Source organism: Penicillium chermesinum (assembly GCF_028974085.1).
Source record: "Penicillium chermesinum strain IBT 19713 chromosome Unknown utg000007l:1.0-2695246.0:1.0-2697696.0, whole genome shotgun sequence".
NCBI classification, from domain to species: Eukaryota; Fungi; Ascomycota; class Eurotiomycetes; order Eurotiales; family Aspergillaceae; genus Penicillium; species Penicillium chermesinum.
This window is the reverse complement of record NW_026695317.1, coordinates 2,581,416-2,607,274: the sequence shown is the minus strand read 5'-3', so window position 1 is coordinate 2,607,274 and position 25,859 is coordinate 2,581,416. Positions and strand designations below refer to the sequence as shown.

The following is a 25,859-nucleotide window of genomic DNA, read 5'->3' as shown; positions in this document are numbered from 1 at the left end:
CGTTAAGAAGCACGTTTCCTTTCGCAAGTCCCATGAAGAGATCATTGCATCGATGGATTTTTGCCTTGTTTGCCATAGTGGTCAGCATTGTGAACACACAGAATAGATACCACTGGGCTCCCGATGCCTTTGGCTGGAATAAACCCTTTCTAAGGTCTTGTTTGCCTTAACTCGGACCATTTATCTCCTTCTCTGGCTCCAGTCGAAAATACTTCGTGTGTTATTACAGAACCAGGATGATGGTTTTCTGATTCATAGCTAGCAAATACTCAACACTAAGGGTGTCTTTGGTCTCCAAAACGCCCCGATGCACGTCAGTCAGCAATACTGCTCTAACCAGCATGTTAAATTCCCCACCGTCGGACACTCCAGAAACAGTGAGCTCTTGATCTCCAACCCCAGCTCACTGCGGAGCTTCTCCGAGAGAACCAGCGACATTAACGAGTCCACGCCCAATTGCACGAACGTCGCATCCGCCGTGAGGTCGGTCACGCTGAGACCGGTCTCGTGCGCAATCAGCTCCAAGCACTTCCCGGGCACACCGCTCACCTCTGGAATACACCCCGCGGCTGGTTCTTTCTCTTCCGGTGTTTCGGCGCCGTCTAACGAAGGCTCAGAGGACCCGGCAGAAAGTGAACTAGGGGTTGACTGAGGAAGTTGTTCTTGGGACGCGGGCAGAGAGATCCCGGTCGACTTCATCGCTGATGGAGCAGTGGGGCTCGTGGTTGCGGGCACTGATGCTACAACAGCCGTCGACGAGGCCTCTTTGGCAGCCGCTCGAGGGGAGAAAAACCGATCCATCAGCAAGCGCGGTACCTTGCGGAATTTCAGCTGGCTGATCATGCCTACTATCTGGTCCTCGCGCAGGATATATAAGTCGCCGGCATACATGTGAGGTTCATCGGGGGAGAGGGAACATGCGGACGTAATTCCGGTAACGGGCCCCGGTTTCAGCGGCTCCAGGAGACGGAAGCTCTGGCAGCCGGGAGTGACGTAGAAATAATCCCGAGTGTTCGAGGCATCGCTCCCGTTCATGACGAGGCCGGCCAGATGCGAGACGCTGTCGATCCAGTGCGGCGGGGTGTGCCAGGTTCCGTGGCGCTCGTCCGTGAGTGTGATGTCAGCAAAGGCTTCATGGTCGTGGATAACCACGCGTTCCATGCCGCGGTAGCGGTCAGCATAATCGACTACGTTCTTGAACAGTGCGTAAGCCAGCGACTTGGCCGGCATTGGTGAGCAACCGGCCTGTCGTGATCCCAGAAAGACCGGCGCCGAGGATAAGAATTGGACAGGCTGAAGTGACGTCCATGTTTCCCCGCCGTTTTATTTTTCCCACTTCTCATCAGCTCTGATAGTTCCTTGGGCCGAATCAGGGATATAGATAGAGCGGGATCCGGTGCTTTGATTAACGGTTCGTCTCGCCACCACCGAGCGTCCCCTTCCTCCACCCGTCGGAGAATGAATCTGCTCGGTGGATGGGGCCAAATGCTCCGGACATTCGACCCCGTAATAGGACTCCGAGAGGCAGGCTGTTAAAAGCCGAAACGGATGTGGGGTTGATCCGGATTCTGAGGGGTTTGTCATGTATATGCTAATTCTGGTAATTTCCAAAGCTGTGCAGATCACATATTGGATAATTGCACCGCGTTGGAGAATATAAGATATTTCCTCTACTATGGAAGAAACCTCATATCTACTTTCAACCATCGATGACCGATTGACCCAACATGGCTACGCACACTGCCGCTTCGACGTCCAGTGACCCTCCGCTCAAAGTCAAACCTCCCCAAGCCGTTTACACTCCTTGGCGCTTGGCAGTCTACGACATCTGGGTGTTAGGCATTGTCAGCACTTGGGCCTGGGGCTGCCCGATCAGCCAGTATTTGATTCCTTTATTCCGGTCCAATGTCGGCAAGAATCATCTCGATATCGGCGCTGGAACCGGTTACTACCTGCGCAAAGCGCACATCCCTCCCTCCGCACAACTGACCATCGTCGATAACGAAGAGGCGGCCCTGAGCGTAGCAATCGCCCGCTCGAACCGGCCGGATGCCCGCGGCATTGTGACAGACATACTCCAGCCGCTGCCCGCTACGGAGAAGTTTGATTCAGTGTCCATGTACTACCTCCTCCACTGCCTCCCAGTCCCGGTGGCGGTCAAGTGCCGGGTTTTCTCCCATCTCAAGAAAGATATGACGGCAGACGGGGTGATCCACGGGGCCAATGTATTGGGATGCGGAGTCCGAAAGGACAATTGGTTTGCAGCGTTTATCCGACGCGGGTGTTTGAAACACGGAGTGTTTCATAATCGGGAGGATAATGCATATGAGTTTGAGCGGGCGCTGCGAGAGAATTTCCACCAGGTGGAGACGTGGGTCGTAGGATCCATCTTTATCTTTCGGGCCGCACGGCCGATCGACAACTAGTTTGACTTAAGGTTCTGAGAGATTGTTCGATGCAGATTTTTGGGGCTACTAGAGGCCCATGTTCATTTATGGGGGATCAATTTCCCCTACTAGAGATGCAGTTTGTTGGATGAACGAATCTACCATTATCATCTCTAAATCGTGCCAGCTTTGTACACTCCCTTTAGTGGCGCAGTAGTATTTTCCAACAGTAGCGGTGTGGACCAGATCATCCCTGGTCTTGGATCAGTCATCATGGTTTTTTGGCATTGGATGAAACGATTCCACAACTTTTATAATCGGACCAGACGAAGAGGGATAATTTTGAGAAGAATCATTCTGAATTCACCAGTTGAAAGCTTCTTGCTTTGATGAACCTGTAAAATCACGAATGCCGTCATTCTCTCCTAACCCACCCATCTTGGTCGGCTCGGGATTTGAGCGGGTTTTAACCTCGCCCGGGAATCTTCAATCCCGGAAGACGAGTACAAAACCCCCAGGAGCGTTTTCGTAGATACGAGAGAAGTAAGTAACAGGTGCCTCTGCTTGATCAACGCCATTTACAGAATCATCCCATCTACCGTTACTTGTGAACGTCGCGAGAGGGGTTACGGTTCGGTCTATACGGTACATCTAGTTCAGGCCCAAATTCTTTTCGAAGAAAAACACGTCGGGACCGGCGACCTCATTGAACGGAATTTCCGAGAATAATTCCTCCCACATCGTCTCCACCCCAAATCCAAGCCGTCCGCCGCGGCCGGCATCGACGGCGGCACGGCAAAAAGCGATGTGTTCTCCAAGGACGGCGATAGCGACTCCCAGGTCGATAATGGAAGGAGTGACGACACCCCGAGATCCGCCGGCGTGGTGGACTCGGTAGGTGGATGGGGGCAGTCAGACGGATTCCGACTGTCACCACTACTCGGCGGTCGATGGAGCCCGGGACACGCGGAATGGGTGGCCGGGCTCCAGCGGCAGCTTGTGAGGCTATCTGATGGGCATGGTGCCGCCGGCGCCAGCTTTTCTCTCATTCGCCGCATGAGTTGTCCGAGGTGGCCGCTGTGGGACCGGCCCGAAGTCGCCTCATACTGCAGGTACGACGACTCGACCAGCGGCCAGGCGTTTTGCACCAAGGCAGCGTCGCTGCTCACATAACATTCGGCCATAGCAATGGCCAGCGCGTGCCAGGGGATGGTCACATACCAGCGGAAACCCTCCGCACGGGGGTCTGTGTGCATGAGTTGTGCTTTTTCCAACACCGGAAGGCAGAGGCGCAGAAGCTCAGTGTTGCCCTTCCGGCGACGGGGCGGCGCCTGCCCGGGCCACTGGAGAGGCCGGAGGGCTGCCAGCCGCGCCGACGCGATGAGACTCTGCGTGCCGTGCCAGGTAAACCATGCGTACGCGGAAGCTTCAGGGTCACAGAAATGAAGAAGGCGGAGCGCTTCCTCTTCAAAACACCGGGCCTGCTGCCGTGGCCAATTGGGGTCGCACCGGCGGGGGAGGATATTGAGGCGGCGGCGGCGGCGGCGGCGGCGGCGGAGGAGGAGGAGGAGGATGTGGTAGGGGGCTCGCCCTGGTCGATCTTGTGATCCTGCCTGACAAAGTTGAGCAGACGTCCCATCCGCTGGGCGTGGTAAGTGACCAATGCAAAAGTCGTATCTGTGAGGCCCTCCCGGTTTGGGTCATTGTGCGTAGTGGTGGGATCGAAGTCCGAGTCATTGATATGTTGTGGGAGGGCCGTGGACGAGGACTCATCAACGCTAATGAGGGGTTCGGACGCCTGGAAGAATGAGGCCTGCAGGTCCATCAGGCAGATGGTAAACCAGAGGCGCCTGCGCATTTGCTGATTGAAGAATGTCTCCGTATCAGGGTCTAGATAGAGACCGAGGCTTTTGCCAATTCGTACTGCCACCGCGATCAAGGTCCAGACGGCTTGAGTGCGGTCTTCTGATCTCCTGGCCACCTGGGAGAAGGGTCAGTCGTCGTTTTTGTGCCCCTAAAAGTCAGATCCGTACCAAATACAAGATAAATGCTTGCAGGACGGTAACATCACGGGTGGAGAGTAGGCCTGCCCGCCCAATTGCCGTCTCGCAGGCCATACGAGACTCGGCCATCAGATCCGGCTTTCTGGCCTGGAACATGGCTGAGCACTGGTTCTCAGTCATGCTGCTGACGGCTGAGTAGCACACAGCCGAACCCAGCGCCTCCACTGATGGGTGACCCTGGGCATAGGCCAGATATAGTCCTCCGTGGACCATCCACTGGGTCAGAGACGGACGATGGAGGATTTTGATCACCGGGTCAACCTGTTGAAGATAGACCTCACACAGCTGGCGGTGGACTGCGGGATCATGCGACGAAAGAAGGGATCGTGGAACTGCGGGTGGATGGCTGGCCCCCAGCCCAAGTACCTGAATCCCGTTGTCGTCGGGCGGCTCGATCTTGGCCGAGTCAGATGGTATCGGGCCTTCTTCTCCTTGACCCAGTGACGATTCAACGATGTCGCGGAGGCCGTGGATCTGTGTCGTGTCCGCGTCAGCATATTTTTCATTTCCGTGGTCCATTCTTGTAGATCCTACTTCATCCACCAAGTCTGCCCAGAACTGATCGGGACGTTGCAGCATGAGGCGTTTGGGAACCGTCGAACTATTCAAGATGGGAGCACCGATCAGCTCCAATGGGAATGTGGTATTATCAGGATGGGCAGACTGATCAATGTCTCGGTCAGTATTCTTCGAAGATGAACTGGGAAAGGCAGTTGCTGCCTTACTTGTCCCCGCGAAATCGCCAATGGCGTCCCGGTCGAACTCATGCCCTGGATGAGGGCTTCTAGGCGATATATCCTCTCTTGGAGATCTTCATTGACTGGTACGGCAGACTGAGTCAGCCGTTCGGTCTCCCCGGACCCTGTTGTGGGCGGAGGCGGCGATGACACTAGACGCGCACGATTGGCATGTCGGCCCCGGGGCAGTCGCGTTCGATATATGGGAATACAAGCAGTTCCCATAGTAGTACAGTTGGTACACGGGTTGAGCTTGTCGCATTTAACCTTGCGCTTGCGACAGAGCTCACAACTGAGTTGCGGGGTGGTGATGCCCTTTCGCTGGGGCAGAGACCCGGCCGGCGAACTGCGATGTTCCATCACTGGCACAATTCTATGTATTTTCAAATCAACCTCTCCCTTTCTACCTCTCTTATCACATGTGGTTGGGGCGGTGGTCGAAAAAACAGCTTGATCGGCTTTGTCACCGGGGAAGAACAAAAGATTAGGCCCGGTCATCCGCTAGAACCCAGAAACGTACCTTTGACCTCGGCCCCTCCAGGCAGTTAAGATCATTTGATATACGGAGGTCCATGGCAAAAGTCTATTCGGAGTGCTCTAGACGGGAGTAGTACGGTCGCAAGTCTTAGCGCAATTCTTAGCTTATCAGAGCGAAGGAATTGCCCCTACCGTGACGGTCAGAACCAATCCCATCCTTCAGGCTATGATGCAGGAATCTTCCACTCGGGCCTGAGAATGCAAAAGTCAGAGGGGGCTTCTTATGCCCGAACCAGGCCACCCGGACGCTCATTAGCGCCGTGCAACAGGCCCCCTGTTCTCCAGAGGTTCCGAAGTATGCCTACGGCGGCAACCTTTTATTTCTTCGTTTCAGCCTAGGGTCGCGAGCACCCGATCACGCACAATGACGATACTTTTAATATTCTATACGCATTACAAGGCGTCATTAGAAGGGGTCCGCGATAGCTCGCTCATCTATTTGACTGTGACTCGCTTCCGCTTTACCAGATCAACCCTTCCCCGGCCGATCAAAGGCCTTGATAGTGGATGTCCTGCGCCCTCAAGCCAAGTCCAAAGTCCGCATACTGGTCCCACGTCTCACTGGTGTTCAAGCCAGTTGAGACGGCTCCCACTGATGTGAGCAAGGAGCGCAGTCTTCAGCTCAGTGACGTAGAGGGTGCCCTGGTGTGCGATGATGCGGTGTGTCCAGCTGTACTGGGTGGGCAGAACGATCGAATTCTGGATAGCAATGCGGGAGCTCGCGGTGCCGCCAGCCACATCGTCGATCTTCACGGTGAAGACAGCGTTGACGCAGGATGCACAACTGGTGGAGGATCCCAGGAGCCAGAGCTGCGAGGGGTCTGGACCGAAAGCGACGTGGATGAGACCGGCAGTGCTCCCGACCTGAGAGGACAGGGTGAACCAGTCGATCGTGGCATTCGAGTTGATGCGCCCAAAAGTGCCGGTGCCACCGGTCGAGTTCCCGAGCAAAGCGACCCAGAAGTTGCCGTCAGGTCCCGAAACCAGACCGACAGGGACGCTTCCTTTGTCCGCGGGGACGTCCATCTCCTCGCCGTGGCCGCCGTCATTCTGGTAACGCCAGATCTTGCTGCTCAGGTCTAGACCCGAGTAGACGTCACCGCTGGTGGGATGCACAGCTATGAAGATTGGACGTCTGCTGACGGGCCAGATCTGGTGTTCATCGGGGTTATCAATGGTGATTCGGACGACGTGCGAGCTGTCTTTGCAAGCGACCCAGAGGTCTCCCTTGTTTTGAAGTATCCCATGGGGTCCGAAAGCCGGAGCGGGAATGGGGAAGCGGTTGATGATCTTGGGCGGGGAATTGATGTCGTCACCATTGGGATCGATCTGAAGGATGGTGTTGTCGAACTGCTCGGTGGCCCAGATGGTGGCTCCGGAGGAATTGGAGCTGTTGCTCGAGCCAGAGTGAAGCACCAGTCCGTGGAGGCCCGACCACTGGTTTGTGACCGTCCACGCGCGAGAGCCAGTAGGGTTTCCCTTGCCGTCGAGGGCAACTTTGACCAGCGCGCCATCGGTTTGCTGAGAAATGAGCAGAAGTTTCTCGCTCGCGGCGATGATCTCGTGGGTTTCAGCGGCAGCTGAAAGAGGATATTCGACGACGCTTTTAGCCGGCAAGGAGTTCACGCTGGACGCAGCGTTGACCTGCAGGCCAAGCGACATCACCGCGAGAACGCGAAGGAGATGCATGGTGTTCTGACCAAATAGTCATGATGTCAGCTCCCTACATGGGGGACACGGCTATTATATATGGCAAAGTTCCTTCTCGACTCCGTAGCCGGCTCAAGGATGAGATCAAAAGTGGAGACCTGCATCTCTTAGCCCCTGGAGCAGGGTGTTCGTCCCCAGCCCCGGATCTCACTAGCGCGTTTTGCGGACGATACGAGACTTTACTCCTTTCATCACCAACCTATGCTGCTCACGCCCAGTACGCATTCCTCTAATGCATCCGTAATGCCTTGCTCTGTAAACCAGACTCTTGATTTAAAGTAAGCAGAAGAGTGTCAATCTGGACGAAAACACAATCTAAGGAGGGAGGAAAACAGAAAACCCGCGCTAGCAGCTCAAAGTTCAGCCATCGGGGCCACGTATCACCCATGAGGTTCAGCTTCCGTCTCCATTCTCCACAGATACCCGTCCCGCCAGTTCGATTCTATGCGGATCTGGTAAGAACTGTCCCGTCATCGACGCCACAAACCCGATGCCGGGTCGATCTTTGCTACAAACAATTAGTTTACGAGATCCGACAGACCAATGGCGAGGTACCTTAGCGGAACAGGATCGCCAAGGACTGGGAAAAGAACACGCGCAACTCTGACTGGCTCGCAGACGTGGCAACACGACTTGTCTACTACTGCGTCTGTGGGGCCTAATCAGAGTGTCGCAACACACCGAGATTCTGCGGAGGTCTAGACCTGGAGGATCTGGAATAGGGTGGCGTGAGAATGCATATAACATTTGATGGCTTCATTATGCTATCTCGAACAGAAACCATCAATCGTAGGCCACGGTCTGCCAGAACCGGCAACGAGGATTGCTCGTTGCATCGTGGACGGCCCGAATACTGCTGTTACCAATATTGATCAGTCGCCCTTTCTCATGTCGGGGAAAATACCGGTCCCACGGGCGAGCTGGGGGTGCCGGATTGTACAAAGCTGGTGAAGTAGTCTTGCATAGCATGGGCGATCGTCACATTGGTGACCTCCAGACCTGCCTGGCTAAGGCCGCTCGGCTCCCCGTTGCTGCTGTAGAAAGTGTAAATCACATCTTGCCCATGAATCGCAGGGGGGCACACTGAACTGATATGCGTATGTTCTGTTGCTAAAGGCACGGTTCAGATAGTCCGTATTACACTCGAAGATGGCCTCGGAGATCACGAAGGCGGTTCGCTCAACCGGGTTCTTGTAGCCGTAGGTCCCGTTGTAAACCGCCGGGTAGAGGACGTTGGTGATATAGTCTGTGACATTTGGCTTCATCGACGGGTATTCATTTTTCAAGATTGTGACGAGGCCACTTTTCTTTCGACTGTCCGGCGAGGTGAACAGGAGGCCCTCGTCTGCATTATGCCCAACCATGATCTTGAGGTTGCGATCGAAGTTCCCTTGTAGGAGTAGCTGCCCGGGGAGCGCTGGGACAAAAGTCCCATCCACGACTGGGCCATAGACGAAATCTCCAAATTGCGCCTTGGTAGCAACCTGGTATGCATTGGCAGCAATCAACTTCGCCGAGGACAGCTGCCGGGCTTCCTCAATAGTGCTGACATTCAGAATTCCGAGGAATTGCTGGAGGGTCTTTTCTTGCTGAGCCTCGGAGACCACAGGGACCCAGCCTGGACTTTGGATAATCGCTTGCTGGAATGGCGAGGGTCCCTTGTTGCCTCCATAGGCCGTGACCTGATGCATGATGGAGCCTCCTCCGGCTGATTCGCCCATCACCGTCACTCTTTTCGGGTCGCCGCCAAAGAGATGGATGTTTTTATACACCCAATCCAAGGCGAAACGCTGATCATGAAGTGCCGCATTGGCCGTTCCGTTTGTGGTGATGCTGTCACCCCCAAGCCAGCCAAACGCGCCCAGCTGATGTGATGTTAGCGATCAAACGTTTCTCTGGGGCGAACATGTCGCCGTCAGACAAGGGAAAGGGATTTTCGAACTTACCCGATAATTGATTGCCACAAAGACAATGCCATCTCCTACTACAGTGCTTCGCTCGATGAGACCCGATGGGTCCACCGAGCTCTTCCTCGCCCGCCGTATACCCCCCACCGTATATCCAGACGAGCACGGGGGCGAGCCCTTTGTTCAAGGTGTTATTCTGGCCCCGATGGAATATCTTCCGCGGGACCACGACATCCAGGAACAAGCAATCCTCCGTAGTCCGTGGATCCTGTTTTCCGGGTATATAGGGATATGAGGAGATGTTGGTCGACTGATTGAATTTAGATCCATTCAGCACACTTTCTACAAACGGCAGCTCGATGTATTGTTCCCACAGCGGGGTTGCCTGGGGGCACACACGGCCTCTCGAGCCATCTTGAATGTGAGTTCGATTTTCCTCTGGCCAAACCGGGGCGCGGAATCGAAGATCGCCCACTGGTGGCGCAGCGTAGCGAATGTTGCTGAAGTTATACAGTCCCTGGGTGTTCTATGGCGGATGGTCAGTGTCGGCTCCATATCACTACGAGGACCCAGCAGACGTACATTGAATGAGATCGCACGATGTAACTCGTATCCCAGGTCCACCACAGGCAAGGAGGATGCTGAGCATATGCAGAATATCGCTAGCAGTGATCCTATAGTCTTCATCTTGGCGGTGGAGGAAGCGGGACCTCCTGTACTGACAGATCAAAATGTCCAAGGGGCCGAAAATGCAAGTGCAATATTCTGGCTCAATATTGGGGCTGCCCCAGAAACATGGACAAGTCGAAGATGTGTGCCAGTGGGCGGCCTATGCCAGCTTTTATGGCTCTCAATGCAGCATGACCTTGGGGGGCTACAGTCCCCGCTCCTCAAGTGGAGTCTCAAGCTGCTTTGAACAAGAATCTTTCGCTCATCCAAGTCTACGTCTAATAAGAGACCTCGAAGTCGTCCCCACCGCTGCTACTACCCCACTCCTCAATCCCACTGGCATCCGGTCGTTCCTTGGCGTCTTCATGCAGTCCATGACGTAGGATGGAGAAGTATGGGGTAACTCTGGGGGGGACGGGCCCACGTTTCAGGAAGTTGCATCCCTTGGAATAAGAGGATGTCAGCCAGGCTCAAGAGACCCGACCCCTCTGGAACCGCACAGCAAGTCCCAGCATTTTTGAGCAACCCGCCAGGGCTCTTCACCGGTTCCTCGGCACACTCGTGCGAGGGGGCCTCTCTGCATCCGCATTACACGGAGCCTACGTTAGTGCCAGATGGAATCTGACGAGTCAAACCGGTTCGTCAAGGGTAGAAGTCAGATTGGCTCACGGGGCTTCTGGTCTCCCGAGGTCCTGGAGATGCAGTGGGGTTTCCCCAGTGAAGATCCCCCGCTCCGGAAGACATTAACCGGGGGTTATCCATCGACGCCACTCAATCGGAACACACGGTCCATCGCTCGGGGTGATTTTCTTCCCAGCAGTATTTCAGACTTCTCGTCGAGCGAGAGGTTCCAGTGGTGACTTCAATCTTGATGCTTGGATTTGTAGGGAACTGAAAATCTTTTTGTAGCTTGAGATATAGTTCAGACAATGTAACCTCCAACGAAGACACTCGGAAAGTAGAAATACTGATCTTAGATCTTGTAAGTTCCAAGCCACCTACGAGAGCCCAGTAATACATTCACAGCTCCGTTAACCGATACAATCCAACACGGTCAGGCGAATCCTAGTGACGTGGGGATGATTGGGGCATGCACAGAGCTTGGGCCGTGATCACGTGATGAGTTCCCCACAGTTGTTTGCTTCGAAGCCACCCGGAGCTGGAAGCTCAAAGCTCTCCAGTGCATCTTGTGGAAAGTGGTCGCTCCTTCACCTCGTCAAGTTGCATTCCACGGACCCAAGCCCGGTTTCCTCGCGCGACCCTATCTGATTGCTTGCTCTCTTTAAGCAGCTGGAGCGAAAATCGACCAAAATGAACGCCGCGTTTCAATCATCCCTCTCAAACGTCGAATCGAAGCTCAATGCGCTCCTGACCACCATCACTACTGCGCCTGCTGCGGCGGGAGCCCCAGCTGCAGCAGCAGCTTTATTGGAAGTGGACGACACACTATCTACTTCCATCGACACCCTCCGGCTCCACCAAGAGAACCATGCCACGATTCTTCGTCTTCGCGCAGAAGCAGAGCGACTGGAGCGCCGAGTGAAAGATATTGTCAAATCAATCGAGGAGTTCGATAAAGGGATCCAATCAGCCTATGGCGACGACAGTGACAGTGATCGGGATTCAATAGAAGAGGGGACCAGCAACGCAGGAATCAAGCCCCGGAAAGAAATCGACTATCGGCTCCTATTGGACTTCGCTCGCCGGATCAGCAAATATAACCACGAGGCCGCTGCTGACGCCGCGAATGGAATTGCTGCTCAGAAAAGCCAAGAGACCGCCGTCCCTGATTTAAACGGAGAGGCAAATAATGGAGCTGAGCCGGTAGCAACGGTGACCAAGAGCGCGACACAATGGCTGGACGACTCCGCAAACAGCACCCGCGAAGTCTACATGCTACCATATCCCATGGAGGATCGGATCCGCATGGGTCTGATGGGCCAGGTGCAATTGGCGGCAGGCCAAGACCTTGACAAAGAAGTCGATCGATTAATCCGTGAAGCGGAAGGCCTTGGCGCGGCAGAGCCGGTTGCTCCAGCGCCTGCAGCGGACGCAAGGCAAGAGCAGTCTGCCAATGCCGCAGCTCAAGCGGGCTCTGATATAGCCCGGGCGCCCGCACCCCGAGCGTCTGCGCCAAGGCCACCGCCAAAAGCAACTCTCGATCTTGATCTTTATGATCCCGACGACGACGACATGTAGGCATCTGATTGCTTGGATGGGGGAAGCATCGGATTTCTAGACCTTAAAAACATTCGAGCTATATTCTTTATGCGTGCTCCATTCTTGGACTCAGAGACCCTCGCGGCAAGCAGAGCAGAAGACTTCATGCTCGCTCCAGGAATTCAGAGAGTAAAGCCTAGAATAATGGTTCCAAAGCCGGACGGACCCTTACTCCCCAAAAGGAGGCTCTTGCCCCTGATATGAGGTTACACGTGGGCGATCATCTCCAAGATAGACCACATCCGACTTCCTCAACTTCCCCCGAATTGTCTTCGAAAAGGGGGATCCTGGGAGACAGGAGAGACGACAAGAAACCCCGGGCTTACCTTACCCCATGTTGCACTGAGGCGCAGCTCTTTGCTTCTCAATAGAACCGTAAACCGCATATATGGCATTGGCCGAAGTCTTAAAGGGTCCAGGAGAGAGAAGGGGAGACCATAGTTTTTGAACAACTTCAATTTTACAAGGAGGAAGCCCGAAATTCTAATGATTGGTTAAATGTATTCTATTTTGGGGCATCACTCGACACACAAGTCAACCTGGACCGGACGGTAAGCGACTTGATCGTCGTTGAGACGGGGTGTCATCACATAGTAGACGTCAGACCAGAGACATGTCGACAATTGTATACTCAAGATCCATCAACGAGGCTGATTCGAACGCCTGCCATGCCCATGGTGAGAGCGATCTGGTCCATCCATATCCCAGATATAGCCTGCGATCGAATCATCAAACGCTGTGGCGCCAGTAACCTAGGAAGCGGTAGTAGAGCTGAGTTGTCAGTGATCATGAGATGATGCCGCTCGCATTCGGTATGTAATCACGCGGTGTTCTACCTCGGCAACGGATCGCCACGCTGGATTAGGAGAGTAATTATGTAGTTGAGAAGAATACTAGAGGATAGCTTTGAAGACCCATCGAAGGAATGATGAGGCATTGGGTCAATCAAGCTGGCGCGAGGTGTCTTTCCAGCGCGCAACGGTTCTCCATAGCCTTGAAATAGCAGGGGAAAAGCCGATAGCACGAAGTGCGTGTAGAGCTATATCCGCGGTAGACGAGCCGCCTTGGCTACCAGTGACGGCGTGACGTCCTGATGGAGTGTACCATCGTGCGTCACTGCGCGCCACTCGGAGGAAAAGATCGGACATTCCGAGACGACCGAGGAGGCCGGGTCGGATCTAGAACGTTGCACTAGCGCAGGTCTATGTGCATCGGAGGGCTTAGACCGGCAGGAAAGGCGGGCCTTCTGGCCACATGAAATGCCATCACACCTGGCACTGGAACCAGTTAGGTACAGAATAGAATCGGACCAGAGGCGGGGGTCCACTGCATAGCAAAGACTGGAGAGACACCCAATGGCAGCGACCACCCCGGTGGATCACCAATAGCCACCTGAGAGAAAGAGCATCGATCACAGCGGCGGGGCGGGACCATAATGGTCAAGTCCCCAAGAGGCTCTCGGATGAATCGGCATGAGCAGAGAGAAAGTTGAGTTTTGACGCGGATCAGAAAGAAGAAGCGATTGGCGGTGGGGTGCGGCGGTTCTCGATTCTCTACGGACTGATTCGATCGGATCACTCGTATATCTCGTATACATTTACTTCGTGGCTTTGGTATCCGGGGAGAAGGCCTATGTACAGAAAAACAGGAGGGCACAAATGATGAGTAGGGCCAAAGAACAAATCAAACCTTGAGAATCCTACAGAAGAATAGAGAGACCAGAGGACAAAACCACATGCGCCAGACTCACCCCAATTCCCCTATACCAGTCCGTCGTAGAGCGACAGAGCACTCACGATCGTCTCGTCCCGCTTGCTTCCCTCCTTGAACTCTTCTAGATCTAAACTCCCATTTTCATCCTTGTCCATCATGCGGAAGATCTTGCCCACTCGCTTCTCCGGCGTGTCTTCGTCTTCGGGCAATTTGACCATTGATCCCACCTGGAAATCCGTGAGCTGGGGGGGAGAAACCCGACTGGGGAAAACGGGGCCAGAAACACACCATTTTGTAAATCGCCTCGACAATGGCCAGCATCTCGTCGTAGGTAATCTTTCCGTCGCCGTCGATATCGTACAATTGGAACGCCCAGTCCAGTTTGTCCTCCATCTTGCCTCGCGACGTCACCGATAGCGCGCAGATGAACTCCTTGAAATCGATCATGCCGCTGTTATCTGAATCGAACACCCGGAACACATAGTTCGCGAACGAGGAAGGGTCGCCGAAGGGGAAGAATTGCCGGTAGATTTTCTGAAACTCCTCCTTGGTCAACGTGCCGGACGGGCAGTCCTTCAGGAAGCCTAATACGGGCAAGCGCAGTTAGCCCATCTGATCGTCCTCTTACACACTGTGTCCCCATCTCCTTGGTCCCTTCCTGTGGCCGGAGACAAGGAACGATTGGAGCGATGATGGGTTCCCTCCGAAGCTAACGTCCGATCCTCCGGACATACCTTTGTACCATTGCTGGAGCTCCTTCTTGTCGAAATGGGTTGCTCGCTGGAGCTCATCGAGCTGGGAGGGTGATAATTTCGATTGTCTGGTAATTTCCGGTTAATATCCGGGCACGTAGCGGAGAGCGCTGGCCGGCCTTGCAGCTCATCCCTTGAAACTTCGCGGGCATCCGGAGATCCCAGGGCCTTTGGCGCCCGAGGTCCCCGTGACCCGCGAAGGGAGCAGCACTTACGACTTTCCCATGATCAGAGGCCCTGGATCGTTGGGATCCCGTTCACTTCAAAAAGACGATCGGCAGGGTAGCTTTCGACCAAAGAAAGAGTGGCCGGCGCGGGGTATAACGAGGGGAGACGTAAGTGTGGCTGTGCTCGGCGGTCAGTTTCCAGGAATGGCGTAACTCCGCGATAAACGAGAAAAGAGGAAATGTGGGGGGTGGACTCTTACTTAAAGATTATTCAGAAGAGTCTTAACGAGAGAACTAGAGAGAGACATGGAAAGCCGGCGAAAGGTGGGCTGGTCGAGACTGTCAGCCGGGCTTGGCGTGTCTCGAGTGTCCACCGATTAATCTTATTGGAGACAAAGTGACAAATTCATTATATACACAAGGGGGGGTTTGATCCCCGCAAGATCCTCGGAGGGAAATATTCATGATGGCAGAATCAAAAATCAATCTATCTCGCCGAACAATGCACCCGAAGCTTATCAACACATGGGAAAAAACGATAAAAAAGGACGGGATAGAGACGGGGCAGCTGGAAACACTCGGATCATCTTCTGCCCAACCGATGGCGGGAAGAAGCACCCAGAACTCCAGGAACAGATCAATCCACCTTGATAGATCCGTAGATACGCTGAACGAATGCCCAGCTGGCAAAGAAGCCAATAGAGCCTGCGGGACAACAGAATTAGCGCTGCACTCCCAAGACGCGGCAATTAAGTGTATGTACATACCAGTCAGGATGAACACGATGAAGCCGATTAGGGCGGAGTATCCCACGTAAAGCACAGCACCGGTCAATCCACCGAAGCTCACTCTCGTGGCCCAGAAGATCAGCGCATTCACGAAGACATACCCGCCTGTCATACCAGCACCTGCAAATGCTCGCCAGTGCCACCGGTAGTTCTCGGCGCAAAGGAGGAAGTAGACCAGCAGGACGGTGGTCGCTGCCGACGTAATGATCATCAGGCCGTAGCACAGAAATAGGAACCCGAACATGTAGTAGATCTTGCTGGTCCAAAGTGAGGTCATGATGAAGTACAGTTCAACAAAGATAGCACCGAAAGGCAAGATGCCGGTCAACAAGATGGAGGGGATGGTGCGGAGGCTGCCTGTCATGGGGGGCACTTGACGGGGGATCTGGTTAGTTTTGGTAGGACCCTCAATAGCCTGAATGCACCGGAGTTAGTGATGCCCAATTTCATTGTATAGAGAATCTTCTTACCGGTTGCCTGAAGCCAAACCAGCTTCCCGCCACACTCAAAGGCACGCTGATGACGAACCAGATGAGAACAAGGGCCAGCATAGTACCGAATGGAACAGCACCGCTGGAACCTTTGGCCCATACAAATAGGTTCAGCAGGAAGAAAGTGGCGAAAATGACGCCGGGAATCAACAACGGAGTCATCACGATGTTGCGCCTCCACGCTTCGCCGCCAAAGCTCTTGTAAACGCGGGCCGAAACATATCCTCCAACCGCACCGAACAGGGCGGAGATTAAGGAGAATCGCAGTGGCCAAGAAGCCGCGGTTAGCGGGGGAAGGAAGCCGAGAAGTGCAAACACTAGGATGCAGACGTTAGCTGGTGCAAATTAGAAAGAAGTGCGGACGGAATCGCCAAAACTTACCCACTGTCACACCGGTCATCATGAAGAGCTGAGCACCGTTACCGAGAAGGACACTCAACAAAAGTGGTGCCTTGGGGGAACGGAATACATCGCCGTGAACCAGCTTCCAGCCTGAGTCCTCCTGAATTCCATCCTCAACCGCAGCAGATGTGCCATCCAAATCTTCCAGGTTAAATGTATCCAATCGGTTGTACCGAGCAATGTCTTTCCTGAGAGCGCGCACAAGAATCATGCTCACCATGCCCACGAGGAAGACCACGAAGACCGCAGAGTTGATAAGAGAGAACCAATGAATCTTGGGATCGTACACATGAAGATACTTGTCCCAACGAGTTGCCCAAGCAGTGGGGGACTCTCGCCAGTAGACGCTATAGGTCCAAGTGACGGCCGTGCTACCCTCCTCGTTCAGTAACACAGCATTGCCCCGAGTGCCGCACTCGGTCGTTCCATCCTCCAGGAGGCGAGCATCCGCTCGCGATTCGGGCTGGACAAGCACCCCGACCACCCGAAGCTTCTCCTTGGCGCCATGCCCCACTCGATGATAGTCAATCAGAATGTCGAAGTGGTTGTTCAAGATGGCGCGTCCACCGTCATCCAAATACCCTAGCGCAAATCCAGGGCTGTAGAATTCGGTCTGAGTGTTCGAATCCCGATTCAACTGCGCTGCAGGCAGCCCGTCGACCAGCCAATTAATATTATACCCTTGCGAGATCCGCCGATTGGTGAAGATTGCGCTTCGAGCGTCAAAGGTTGCCTCTTTGCAAATCGCCTTACATGACTGGTTTTGGGCCATATGAAGCTCTAACGCAGAGGTCTGGATTCGATCTCCGAATAAGATACTCCCCAGCGACTCCCGGATATCTTTCGGGCCACCTTCCGGCTGGCAGAACTGAAAATGGGGGTGATAGTAGTCATAGGCAAAGACGGAGTGGAGTTGATCATCACGCGAGAAACTGGGAGTGAGATGATTCACGAAAAGCGGGACATTTTGGCCCTCGTCGTAGGAAGATGGGGCGACACCGGGAAGGTAGAATGCTGTGGAGAAGGAGGATATTGATATAACGGCCGAGGCTAAGAGGGTGGCTCGGTCGGTAAACCGCATGGCGTGAAGAGATACCGGGCTTCCTAGTTGCTTAGACCCGCATGCGCCTCCGGATAGAGTTTCTGATTTCTCAAGGGGAAGAGGTCGAGGAGGGAGAGAGAAGGAATTGAGAACATCCAGGACATATACAATTGGAAGCACAGGGAATTCTGGGCGTCCAATGTGCCTGTTGGGGAGGGTCAAAGACTGGAATCCAGAAAGAACACGCGGCTGAATCTAACCGTCCATGACGCTGGCAAGGGCTGCCTATCACGTGATCCGTTCCTGACCGATAAGATAGCCAAAAAAAAAAAGAAGAAAAACGGGAAAAGGAAAGAGGGAAAATTCTCGCTGACCAGATCGCTCTCTCCAATTATCCCCATCCCACACATGGCAGAGTCACACCCGAAGAGTCTGGCGACTCTTCTTGAGAGCCTCACGTCATGTCTGACCAGCGCCGCTTCATCTCTACCGGCCTCCTCTAAAAATGCGCCCTCCGAGGTCTCCATTCAACCGCCGCAGGACGGCATCTCCCTCCTCGATACGAAGAACGAAATCCTCCTTTCATACCTCCAAAATCTCGTCTTTTTAATCATATTTCAGCTCCGACAAAAGTCATCTCGCAAGGAAACGTCACCAGAGGATGCTGTCGACGAAAACCTGAAGGATGGAGCAGTGAAAAAGTTGACCGAACTCCGCGTCTTCCTCGATCGGGGTGTGCGTCCCCTCGAGACTCGTCTCAAGTACCAAATCGACAAAGTCATCAAGGCAGCCGAAGACGGTGAACGGATGGAGCGCCTGGCTCAGTCGAAGAAGTCCAAGGCCAGCAAAGCCAAGGACTCGGGCGATGAAGATGCGTCCTCGGAGGAGGATGAGGATGACGAAAGTGGTAGTGACGAAGACGAAGAAGATCTGGACGAAATGGCCTATCGCCCTAATGTCTCGGCATTCTCGAAAACCAAGGTCGAGCCTAAACAAGCCAAATCTCTATCCAGCAAAACCGAGCCCAGCGATGGCATCTACCGCCCACCACGGATTATGCCTACGGCTCTACCCACAACAGATAGTAGAGAGCGTGTCGATCGCCGGCCCCGTCGCTCTAATGTGATTGACGAGTTCGTGAGTGCTGAGATGTCCTCTGCTCCGATGGCAGAGCCCAGCATCGGTAGCACTATCGTGGCAGGTGGCCGAGAGACGAAAACCAAGAAGGATCGAGAGTACGAGGCCGAACGAGCCAAGTACGAGGAAACCAACTTCGTCCGACTCCCCAAAGAGACAAAGAAGGAAATGGCTAAGCGCCGCGGTCGCGGGCCTCAAAGCACCTATGCAGGTGATGAGTGGCGCTCCTTAGGCGAAGGTGCCGACCGTATTGAACAGCTGACTCGCCGAGGGCGAACCGGCGGGGTCGCACTGGAAAAGAGCAGAAAGAGAAAGAATGAGGACGGACAACGCAGCGATGGTGTAGGCATGGGTGAAATTTTCGACAAGCGGCGACGGAAGGTAGAGAGCTGGAAACGATGATCGAGCTATATAGTGCGCCGCATCAATACGGTTCCCCGCGCCTGAATTGGTCAAAAATTGGATACTGCGCACTCGTATACTCGTAGTGATAACTGCACGAGTTCTAGGGCGAGGAATGGGTCGGCACTTTATTCAATTGTATACTAGTACCAGCACGAAGCACCTAGGCGGCGATGACGGAAAACTTCACGGACTCATTTGCTGAAGCTGTCTACGACATACTACGAAATACCACGGATGGATGGTTTCTGCGATCCGGCAGCAGACGGGCTGGTGTAGAGCGTTCCGGACATCTGAGGGTATGATGGTGTATAATACTGTAGTAGGATTTGCACGAAGAGAGCCCAACACCGAAAAAAAAAAGCGAGGCGAGAAATAACGCATAAGGAAGATCCTGGTCCACGCTGAAGTATAATAATGCCAGAATGTTCAAAAATAGTAAATAACTATTCAATAATTTCAGTGGTGTAAGCCACACTCCCCTCTTCACATGTCCGTGATGTCATCGCTTGAAGCAGGAAATCAACTGGTAGTTTGACAGCTTCCAGGTCGGTATCATGGCTTTTTATTTCGTTTCAACCCATTCTCCCCCCTATCTGCCCCTTAAAACTTATTACTACATACCATGGAGAATCCAGGTAAGCAATTGCCCGTTCCTTTGACCTCCAGCACCTAATTGAGACTACCCTAGTCCTCGAGATCCCCGCCGCTATCCGTCTCCTAACGCAGGGCGTCCCTTCCTTGCAAGAAAAGGCGATTGAGCGCTTTTTCACACAGGATGCAGCATTCATCCACCCTTTCTGCCGTGTGCCCCATTTCGAAGGAAGCCGCTGGTACATCACCAAGATTTTCCAGTGGTACAAATGCATGTCACCACGAGTCGAGATAGAAATACATTCGACGGGTGAGATCCCCTCCAGTGCCCTTCAGAATCAACCAACTTTCTAACCGCAACCAAAGCTTTTGACGAAAAAAACCTGAAGCTATACGTCCACATGTCTCAAATATTTTCCATTTGGGTTGTGCCATTCCATGTCGCACCGGTGACTCTGACCACGGTCCTGGATCTTACCACCAAACCCGCCAGGGGGAGAATCGCACTGACGGGGTCGATACTCTGTACTACATTACGCAGCAGGAAGACCTCTATCAGACCTCGGAGTTTGTGAAATTTATCCTCCCGCACGTTGGCTATTGGCTTGTACTGGGCTGGCATCTGATCGCGACCCTGTTCTGTGTTCTGGGTTCTTTCTTCCTCTGGCCCATGTTATGGCTAGAGGAGAATGGGTATCTCCCTGGCTGGATTGCGAAAGGAAATGTGGCTTACGATATGGACCTGAAGATTCATGAGATTAAGCAGAGTTGAGCATGGGATCGTTTCTTATTATCTTATTCTGGTCGTTTCTATTTGCAAAGATATCAATAACGCAGTACTTGGAATTATTCTGTGTTTCAACTCGTACCGAGAGGACGAATGATCTTCTGAATGTCATTCTATTGCGATGCTAATTGTGAGTCTCGGCACTTGGCCGTTCCATATTTCCCACCCAAACTTAATTGTTTTTTTCGCTCCTTGCGCAACTGCTGCCGGAACTTGGCCTCCTGCTCAACAAACGCCAAAGGTATAGAGCGCCCAATTCCGAAGAAGACAAAGAGAGCCCACTTCCACCGGAATGGGTTGACCGCTAAGCAGAACACATACCAGTAAATGAGCTCAGCATACGTGAAGAAGTTAAAAGCTTTGGTAGGCGAAAACCGCTTCATAAACCGAGTAAAATCGATCCAAGTCTTCATCCGATCCTCAGTGGGGCGGGTTAATGGGTCAGAAAGAAACATGATGAGGAAGCGCGTGTAAATTCCAATGTGCATGTTGCCCACAGTTCCGATCGCATCAACATAAGTGCTGTTGTTGGCGCAGATGTCGGGATACTTGGGGGGGAAGACCTGTAAGTACCAGTTGGGAGGCCCATAAGGCTCTTCGAACACTTCGTCCGGCAGGAAAGTCAAAGAGGGGCGCTTGAATCCGGTCGCCATGACAATGATGTCTCCCTTCACTAGTCCCTCTCGACCAGGTCCTCCCTTGGGAACACCCTGGTCCCGATGGTTGAACAGGATGCCCTCCTCCTCGACCGAGACGATGTCGCCTCGAAGCCAATGAGCTTTGCCCTTGCGAATTTGGTGAAAGAGGTCAGAGTTGGCCATAGGAGTTTCGGTAAAGATACCGTCACCAGCCGGGGAAATGTCCTGTAGGTCGCGATAGAAGAACTTGCGCAAAAGCCACTCTGGAATCCACGAGAGCGGCGTCTCTTGACCGAAAATATTGAACGCCAGTAAAGATTGAACCAGGATATTTCGCGGGATTACCCACTTCTCGGAACGTGCCAGGACATCGATCTCGGCTGCACCAGACTTGACAGCAAACTCCAACGCTTCAATAGCGCTGGCACCACCACCAACGATGAGTACTTTCTTCCCTTTAGCATCCTTGCCGTCGAGGTTGGAGGAATGATAGATTTGCCCCTTGAACCTTTCTTGGTCGGGCAATGTGGGCATCTTCGGATCTCCGCAAACCCCCACTGCAGCGAGGATACCGTCAAAACGGCCGTACTGGCCTTCGTCATCATTGATGATCCATTTCCCATCCTTCGTCTTTTTGACAGATGTCACTGGGGTGTCGAATACCGTGCGATCTTCGAGATCGTATCGTTTCCAGAGGGCAAGAACCTGTTCTTTGATCTGCTGCTGGCTAGGATAGGCACTATCGTAGTGAACAGAGGGGTGAAATCGGTACATCAAGCTGTGCACCTGAAGGGCGGAGGTGGAGTTGACTCTCTAGAGGCCGATTAGCAAGGGCGTTACGCTTGAGCGGAAGTAATTGGTCGCATTCACATACACTCCAGATGCCTCCAAGTCCCTTCTCTCGAGACCGAGACTCAAAAACCTGCACATCAAAGCCATGACCGACACAATGGGCGGCCGACGAGATACCGGTCACTCCGGCACCGATGACAGCAACCCTCTTCTTGGGCTTATCCGGGCGGTTTGCCGATGGCGGGGGTGGCACCGGGGAGAAGATATACCGAAGCACCTCCTGGATGAACAGATAGAAAAGGGTGAAGGTTTGGACAATTGGATGCCGAATGAAGGCAGCGATAGATGATCTGGCTGATGCCATGGCGTTCAAATGACGCCGAGAAAGAAGCCTCGAAGTAGCCTAGAAGGAATGTGGAAGAAATAATCACTCGAGAATTGCCATTGACTTTATAGAAGAAAATGCTGGGTTAGTGACGTGACCAGTGGAGCAGAACACCATTCGTGCTGAAGAGGTGTTTTCCATGTGATCGTGGTGTGTTCAATCAAGCAAGTTCTCGGTTTGCCAGGCGGGAAGCTTTGGATCCTTGGCTTGACAGCGCCATGACATCATCCGATGGCGCACCAAGTAACTACAGGTTTTGCTGTTGACACCCTTATCATTTCCTTGTCTTGTTGACCCTATACCTCGTTTTACTGCTTAGATGCTCGGCCCCATTGCCTATGATATCTCGGTACAATCGTGGAACCCCGCGAGCTTGTACTGTGTCGCGAGCAGTAAGATTACCAGTCGGAGCTTGAGCTCAATCCGAGCTCTAGTGGACTAGCTTCGCAGCAAATTGCAAGATCTGCAAAGTTAACAAGGGACAGCTAATAGCTCAATGCCCTCGAGATTTCATGTGACAGCTGCATGGTGTGCTGTAGAGTTAATTAATTTGCCTGGGCTTCTATAGATAGAATACATGAAACTTGGCCCTGCAAGTGGACAGAGTGGACTTAAGTGGAGCCTCCCCGTTAGCAATCAACCCGACTTGTCCAATATGCACGGCGTCTCAAGGTAGAAGTCCGCCAGCCAATCTCAGACCTTGGGCTCTCCTATCTGCTTCAAAGATTAGTACGCTGTAACAGTCCGTAGGCTTGCCGCTGAGTGTAGTCGCAGGGCGTCGAAGTCCAGCACATCATGCGGGGTGTAACTATGACTTCACCAATTAGATACCCACTTTCGACATTGCATCCTCTCCGGAGGACTCCGTATTTGTCGAGATAACCCTAAAAATGACTGATAAGGGCCCGAGTGCAAGCTCTGTGTAAGATTAGAGCTTCAAACCCCAAGGCGTGGGCGGTGAGTACCGCTTCGGGTTCTGCCCGAAGCTTGTCTGGGCAACATTCACTCCGCGACTCCGCGCGTCAGCCTTTTTCCGAGATCACGAGGGGTGTATTCAATGGGTGGATTCTTTCAGGAGCGGTGATCATGTTCGCTTCTTCTGCAAATTTGACATAGTCGTCTGTTTCTTACGCGCACCGTCGGGCGCCATTGTCCTTTCCCCTGTGTCCATCAGTATGACAGGACAAACCCCCATCTTGGACGAATTCCTTGCCAGCATCGCTAATCTGGTTCGAGACCGCAATGGCGCGCAGCTACAAGACTTCTTACAGATTGAGCCGCCATTGCCTCCGACCTATGAGCGCATGATTCAAGAATTGCACCAGCAATACCCGCCCGGTCCACAGAGTGACACTGAACTGCAGCGACGATGTGAGCCGTTGGTCCCCAAAACCAAGGGTGGTTCGTCATGGACAGCCTTTCCCTCATTCATGAGGATGTATTTTACCTTTCTGCGCGATGTGAATGTCGACAATTTACTCGAGACATACAACCTTCTCAGAGCCTTGTTGAAGTGAGTCTTCGCACCCCACGCCCCATTCAAATAAGCTCCGCTTCGCAATGGCACCTCTAACATGTCAATTTTGCTTCCAGTCAATGTGTTCTCGCCCTGGGTGACAGCCAGAATGGTGTTGTCGTCCTAGAAACCGTCCTTTACCTCTCTAAAGTGCTGGCAAGATTGGCCATGGGATTAGACCGTCGACCCGAACTAATCGCCCATGTGCTGCGGAAGGAGGGTACGGACAGCGATGCTAGCATGGAAAAGGTCACTTTGGTAGAGAAATCCGCCAATGTTGTCCGCGAGGCTTTCATCAAATGCTTGACCGATCGCAGCGGCGCTACAGGCCGAAATGCCAGACCGGAGGGCAAGCGAAAGGGCATTTATCTGATGGCGAACCTATGCCTCAAGCTTCTGTTCCAGGTATGATCTTTTCCTCCATTGTGATTCAGACTCAATGTTCTAACTCCTGGTCCAGTGCGGGAAATTGCGCAACGCCGAACAAATGTTCGCCAGTATCAGCGCTCAATCACCACCTTTAGAATATTTCCCGGCTTCCCAACGAGTCACCTATCTCTACTACCTGGGCCGCTATCTGTTTGCGAACAATATGTTTTACTTCGCAAAGATTGCTCTACAAGCTTCATACAACCAATGTCACCGACAAGCTTTCAGCCAGAAAAGGTTGATCCTCACATATCTTATTCCTTGCAATATCGTGATGGGCCGCTTTCCTTCCCAACGTCTTCTGCATAAGCCCGAGGCAGAAGGCTTAGGGCAGCACTTTGAGCCATTATGTCGATTGATTGTGCGCGGGGACTATCTGGAATTTCGGAAGCATCTTGACTTTAGCTCACCTACCGCACAATGGTTTGCAAAGAAAGGCCTCCTACTCACTCTTCGAAATCGGTGCGAGATTCTAGTCTGGCGGTCGCTTTGCCGCAAAGTCTTCGTTCACGCAGGGTTTCACGGGGATCCACAAGCACAGGCGCAGCGTGGGCCTCCTCCATATCTGTATCTTGAGAAACTAGCGGTGGCCACCCGGTGGCTTCAGACTCGACACAAGGACTCAACCCCCAATGGATACGGCGAACCACATCCCGATTCGATCTTTTTCGGGTCACAGACCATTTCTTTACCCTTCCACCCCGAGTTCGCAGGCCTGGATACTGCACGATCCATCAACCCGTCTGGCCCAGACTTTGGAATGCTGAAAGAATTTGGCGACTATCTCGCACCCGCCGGGGTTTTCGACGAGGAGGGTGGATGGCACCAGAATCCGGAAAATGTCCTGATCGAAGCTGTCCCAGACTTGGACTATACCGGGTACCAAATGAACCCGTACGCGGAATATGGGCTTAAAGAGATGCAACCTACTCTGTTGATGCAAGAGTTGGAATCGATCATGGCATCGTTGCTGTTCCAAGGCTGCTGCGTGGATACCTGACCCACAGCAACCCCCGGTTTGCTATTCCTGGAGCTCGACTGCGAGGAGCATTGCCAACTGGGTTCCCGAATGTATCGCAAACTATTCTGGAACACGAGAGTGGTGACGATCGCGTTCCTGGATGGGTTCAGCCTCCTCCACCTTCTGCGAATGGCGCCCCACGGCGGGGGGGCGGCGGAGGTGGAGGGGGTCGCGTTGTGAATCTTTCTGGCGCAAAGCCCGTCGGCATGGCATGAGTCACTGGCACCGCTCCTTAAGGTACCAGGACTCGGATATGCGTGACGCGTGACGAAGCCACATTTGATACGATTGCTGCCCCGATTCAAAATCGAGTACTAGGGACCCTCTGTAGTATACTGTTTCAATAAAGTGAACCGCTCTCGGTCCAGCGGGCCCTATCCTACCAGTGCATTCCTTGCCTCGGAAAAGAACAGATGCAAAACCCACATATCATTACCTAGCAGGTCTCAGCAGAGGGCCGGTCTCTCTCCCCTCTTTTGAGGTCAACCAATCTTTTCCCTCCTTCCGAGAGGCCCGCAGTTAAACGGCCGCTCCGCTTTGTACGAGAACTCGCGGTTTGGACCGGACATCGTG

General features: G+C 53.3%; 15 protein-coding genes across 15 annotated transcripts; 7 read left to right on the top strand and 8 right to left on the bottom strand.

Moving 5' to 3' along the window:
- Positions 1-318: 318 nt before the first annotated feature.
- Positions 319-1,230, bottom strand: N7468_009738 (ketoacyl-synt-domain-containing protein; the record flags this gene model as incomplete). Its single annotated transcript, XM_058479034.1, has 1 exon — positions 319-1,230. One exon carries the CDS (start codon positions 1,228-1,230, stop codon positions 319-321), a length of 912 nt encoding a protein of 303 aa, XP_058327364.1.
- Positions 1,231-1,727: 497 nt separating this feature from the next.
- On the top strand, positions 1,728-2,426 carry N7468_009737 (uncharacterized protein; the record flags this gene model as incomplete). Its single annotated transcript, XM_058479033.1, has 1 exon — positions 1,728-2,426. One exon carries the CDS (start codon positions 1,728-1,730, stop codon positions 2,424-2,426), a length of 699 nt encoding a protein of 232 aa, XP_058327363.1.
- A 612-nt stretch (positions 2,427-3,038) lies between these two features.
- Positions 3,039-5,547, bottom strand: nscR (Zn(II)2Cys6 domain-containing transcription factor nscR; the record flags this gene model as incomplete). The annotated part of the gene is made up of 5 exons (XM_058479032.1): positions 3,039-3,277; positions 3,352-3,747; positions 3,807-4,368; positions 4,421-5,113; positions 5,176-5,547. 5 exons carry the CDS (start codon positions 5,545-5,547, stop codon positions 3,039-3,041), a joined length of 2,262 nt encoding a protein of 753 aa, XP_058327362.1.
- Positions 5,548-6,282: 735 nt separating this feature from the next.
- N7468_009735 (uncharacterized protein) lies at positions 6,283-7,413 on the bottom strand (the record flags this gene model as incomplete). The annotated part of the gene is made up of 1 exon (XM_058479031.1): positions 6,283-7,413. One exon carries the CDS (start codon positions 7,411-7,413, stop codon positions 6,283-6,285), a length of 1,131 nt encoding a protein of 376 aa, XP_058327361.1.
- A 23-nt stretch (positions 7,414-7,436) lies between these two features.
- On the top strand, positions 7,437-7,667 carry N7468_009734 (uncharacterized protein; the record flags this gene model as incomplete). The annotated part of the gene is made up of 1 exon (XM_058479030.1): positions 7,437-7,667. The coding sequence occupies one exon, from the start codon at positions 7,437-7,439 to the stop codon at positions 7,665-7,667; it is 231 nt and encodes a 76-aa protein (XP_058327360.1).
- Positions 7,668-8,320: 653 nt separating this feature from the next.
- On the bottom strand, positions 8,321-10,028 carry N7468_009733 (uncharacterized protein; the record flags this gene model as incomplete). The annotated part of the gene is made up of 5 exons (XM_058479029.1): positions 8,321-8,517; positions 8,576-9,299; positions 9,381-9,426; positions 9,482-9,867; positions 9,924-10,028. The coding sequence occupies 5 exons, from the start codon at positions 10,026-10,028 to the stop codon at positions 8,321-8,323; spliced, it is 1,458 nt and encodes a 485-aa protein (XP_058327359.1).
- Positions 10,029-10,072: 44 nt separating this feature from the next.
- On the top strand, positions 10,073-10,393 carry N7468_009732 (uncharacterized protein; the record flags this gene model as incomplete). Its single annotated transcript, XM_058479028.1, has 1 exon — positions 10,073-10,393. One exon carries the CDS (start codon positions 10,073-10,075, stop codon positions 10,391-10,393), a length of 321 nt encoding a protein of 106 aa, XP_058327358.1.
- A 928-nt stretch (positions 10,394-11,321) lies between these two features.
- Positions 11,322-12,209, top strand: N7468_009731 (uncharacterized protein; the record flags this gene model as incomplete). The annotated part of the gene is made up of 1 exon (XM_058479027.1): positions 11,322-12,209. The coding sequence occupies one exon, from the start codon at positions 11,322-11,324 to the stop codon at positions 12,207-12,209; it is 888 nt and encodes a 295-aa protein (XP_058327357.1).
- A 962-nt stretch (positions 12,210-13,171) lies between these two features.
- On the bottom strand, positions 13,172-13,378 carry N7468_009730 (uncharacterized protein; the record flags this gene model as incomplete). The annotated part of the gene is made up of 1 exon (XM_058479026.1): positions 13,172-13,378. The coding sequence occupies one exon, from the start codon at positions 13,376-13,378 to the stop codon at positions 13,172-13,174; it is 207 nt and encodes a 68-aa protein (XP_058327356.1).
- A 612-nt stretch (positions 13,379-13,990) lies between these two features.
- Positions 13,991-14,921, bottom strand: N7468_009729 (EF-hand domain-containing protein; the record flags this gene model as incomplete). Its single annotated transcript, XM_058479025.1, has 4 exons — positions 13,991-14,170; positions 14,232-14,527; positions 14,678-14,763; positions 14,911-14,921. The coding sequence occupies 4 exons, from the start codon at positions 14,919-14,921 to the stop codon at positions 13,991-13,993; spliced, it is 573 nt and encodes a 190-aa protein (XP_058327355.1).
- Positions 14,922-15,499: 578 nt separating this feature from the next.
- On the bottom strand, positions 15,500-17,624 carry N7468_009728 (transmembrane 9 family protein; the record flags this gene model as incomplete). Its single annotated transcript, XM_058479024.1, has 4 exons — positions 15,500-15,567; positions 15,630-16,065; positions 16,121-16,458; positions 16,523-17,624. 4 exons carry the CDS (start codon positions 17,622-17,624, stop codon positions 15,500-15,502), a joined length of 1,944 nt encoding a protein of 647 aa, XP_058327354.1.
- Positions 17,625-17,993: 369 nt separating this feature from the next.
- Positions 17,994-19,124, top strand: lcp5 (small subunit rRNA maturation protein LCP5; the record flags this gene model as incomplete). Its single annotated transcript, XM_058479023.1, has 1 exon — positions 17,994-19,124. One exon carries the CDS (start codon positions 17,994-17,996, stop codon positions 19,122-19,124), a length of 1,131 nt encoding a protein of 376 aa, XP_058327353.1.
- Positions 19,125-19,749: 625 nt separating this feature from the next.
- Positions 19,750-20,490, top strand: N7468_009726 (uncharacterized protein; the record flags this gene model as incomplete). Its single annotated transcript, XM_058479022.1, has 4 exons — positions 19,750-19,762; positions 19,816-20,028; positions 20,085-20,167; positions 20,212-20,490. The coding sequence occupies 4 exons, from the start codon at positions 19,750-19,752 to the stop codon at positions 20,488-20,490; spliced, it is 588 nt and encodes a 195-aa protein (XP_058327352.1).
- A 128-nt stretch (positions 20,491-20,618) lies between these two features.
- Positions 20,619-22,299, bottom strand: N7468_009725 (flavin-containing monooxygenase; the record flags this gene model as incomplete). Its single annotated transcript, XM_058479021.1, has 2 exons — positions 20,619-21,956; positions 22,018-22,299. The coding sequence occupies 2 exons, from the start codon at positions 22,297-22,299 to the stop codon at positions 20,619-20,621; spliced, it is 1,620 nt and encodes a 539-aa protein (XP_058327351.1).
- A 1,196-nt stretch (positions 22,300-23,495) lies between these two features.
- On the top strand, positions 23,496-25,501 carry N7468_009724 (uncharacterized protein; the record flags this gene model as incomplete). The annotated part of the gene is made up of 4 exons (XM_058479020.1): positions 23,496-23,833; positions 23,914-24,241; positions 24,297-25,159; positions 25,210-25,501. The coding sequence occupies 4 exons, from the start codon at positions 23,496-23,498 to the stop codon at positions 25,499-25,501; spliced, it is 1,821 nt and encodes a 606-aa protein (XP_058327350.1).
- Between the last annotated feature and the right edge of the window lie 358 nt (positions 25,502-25,859).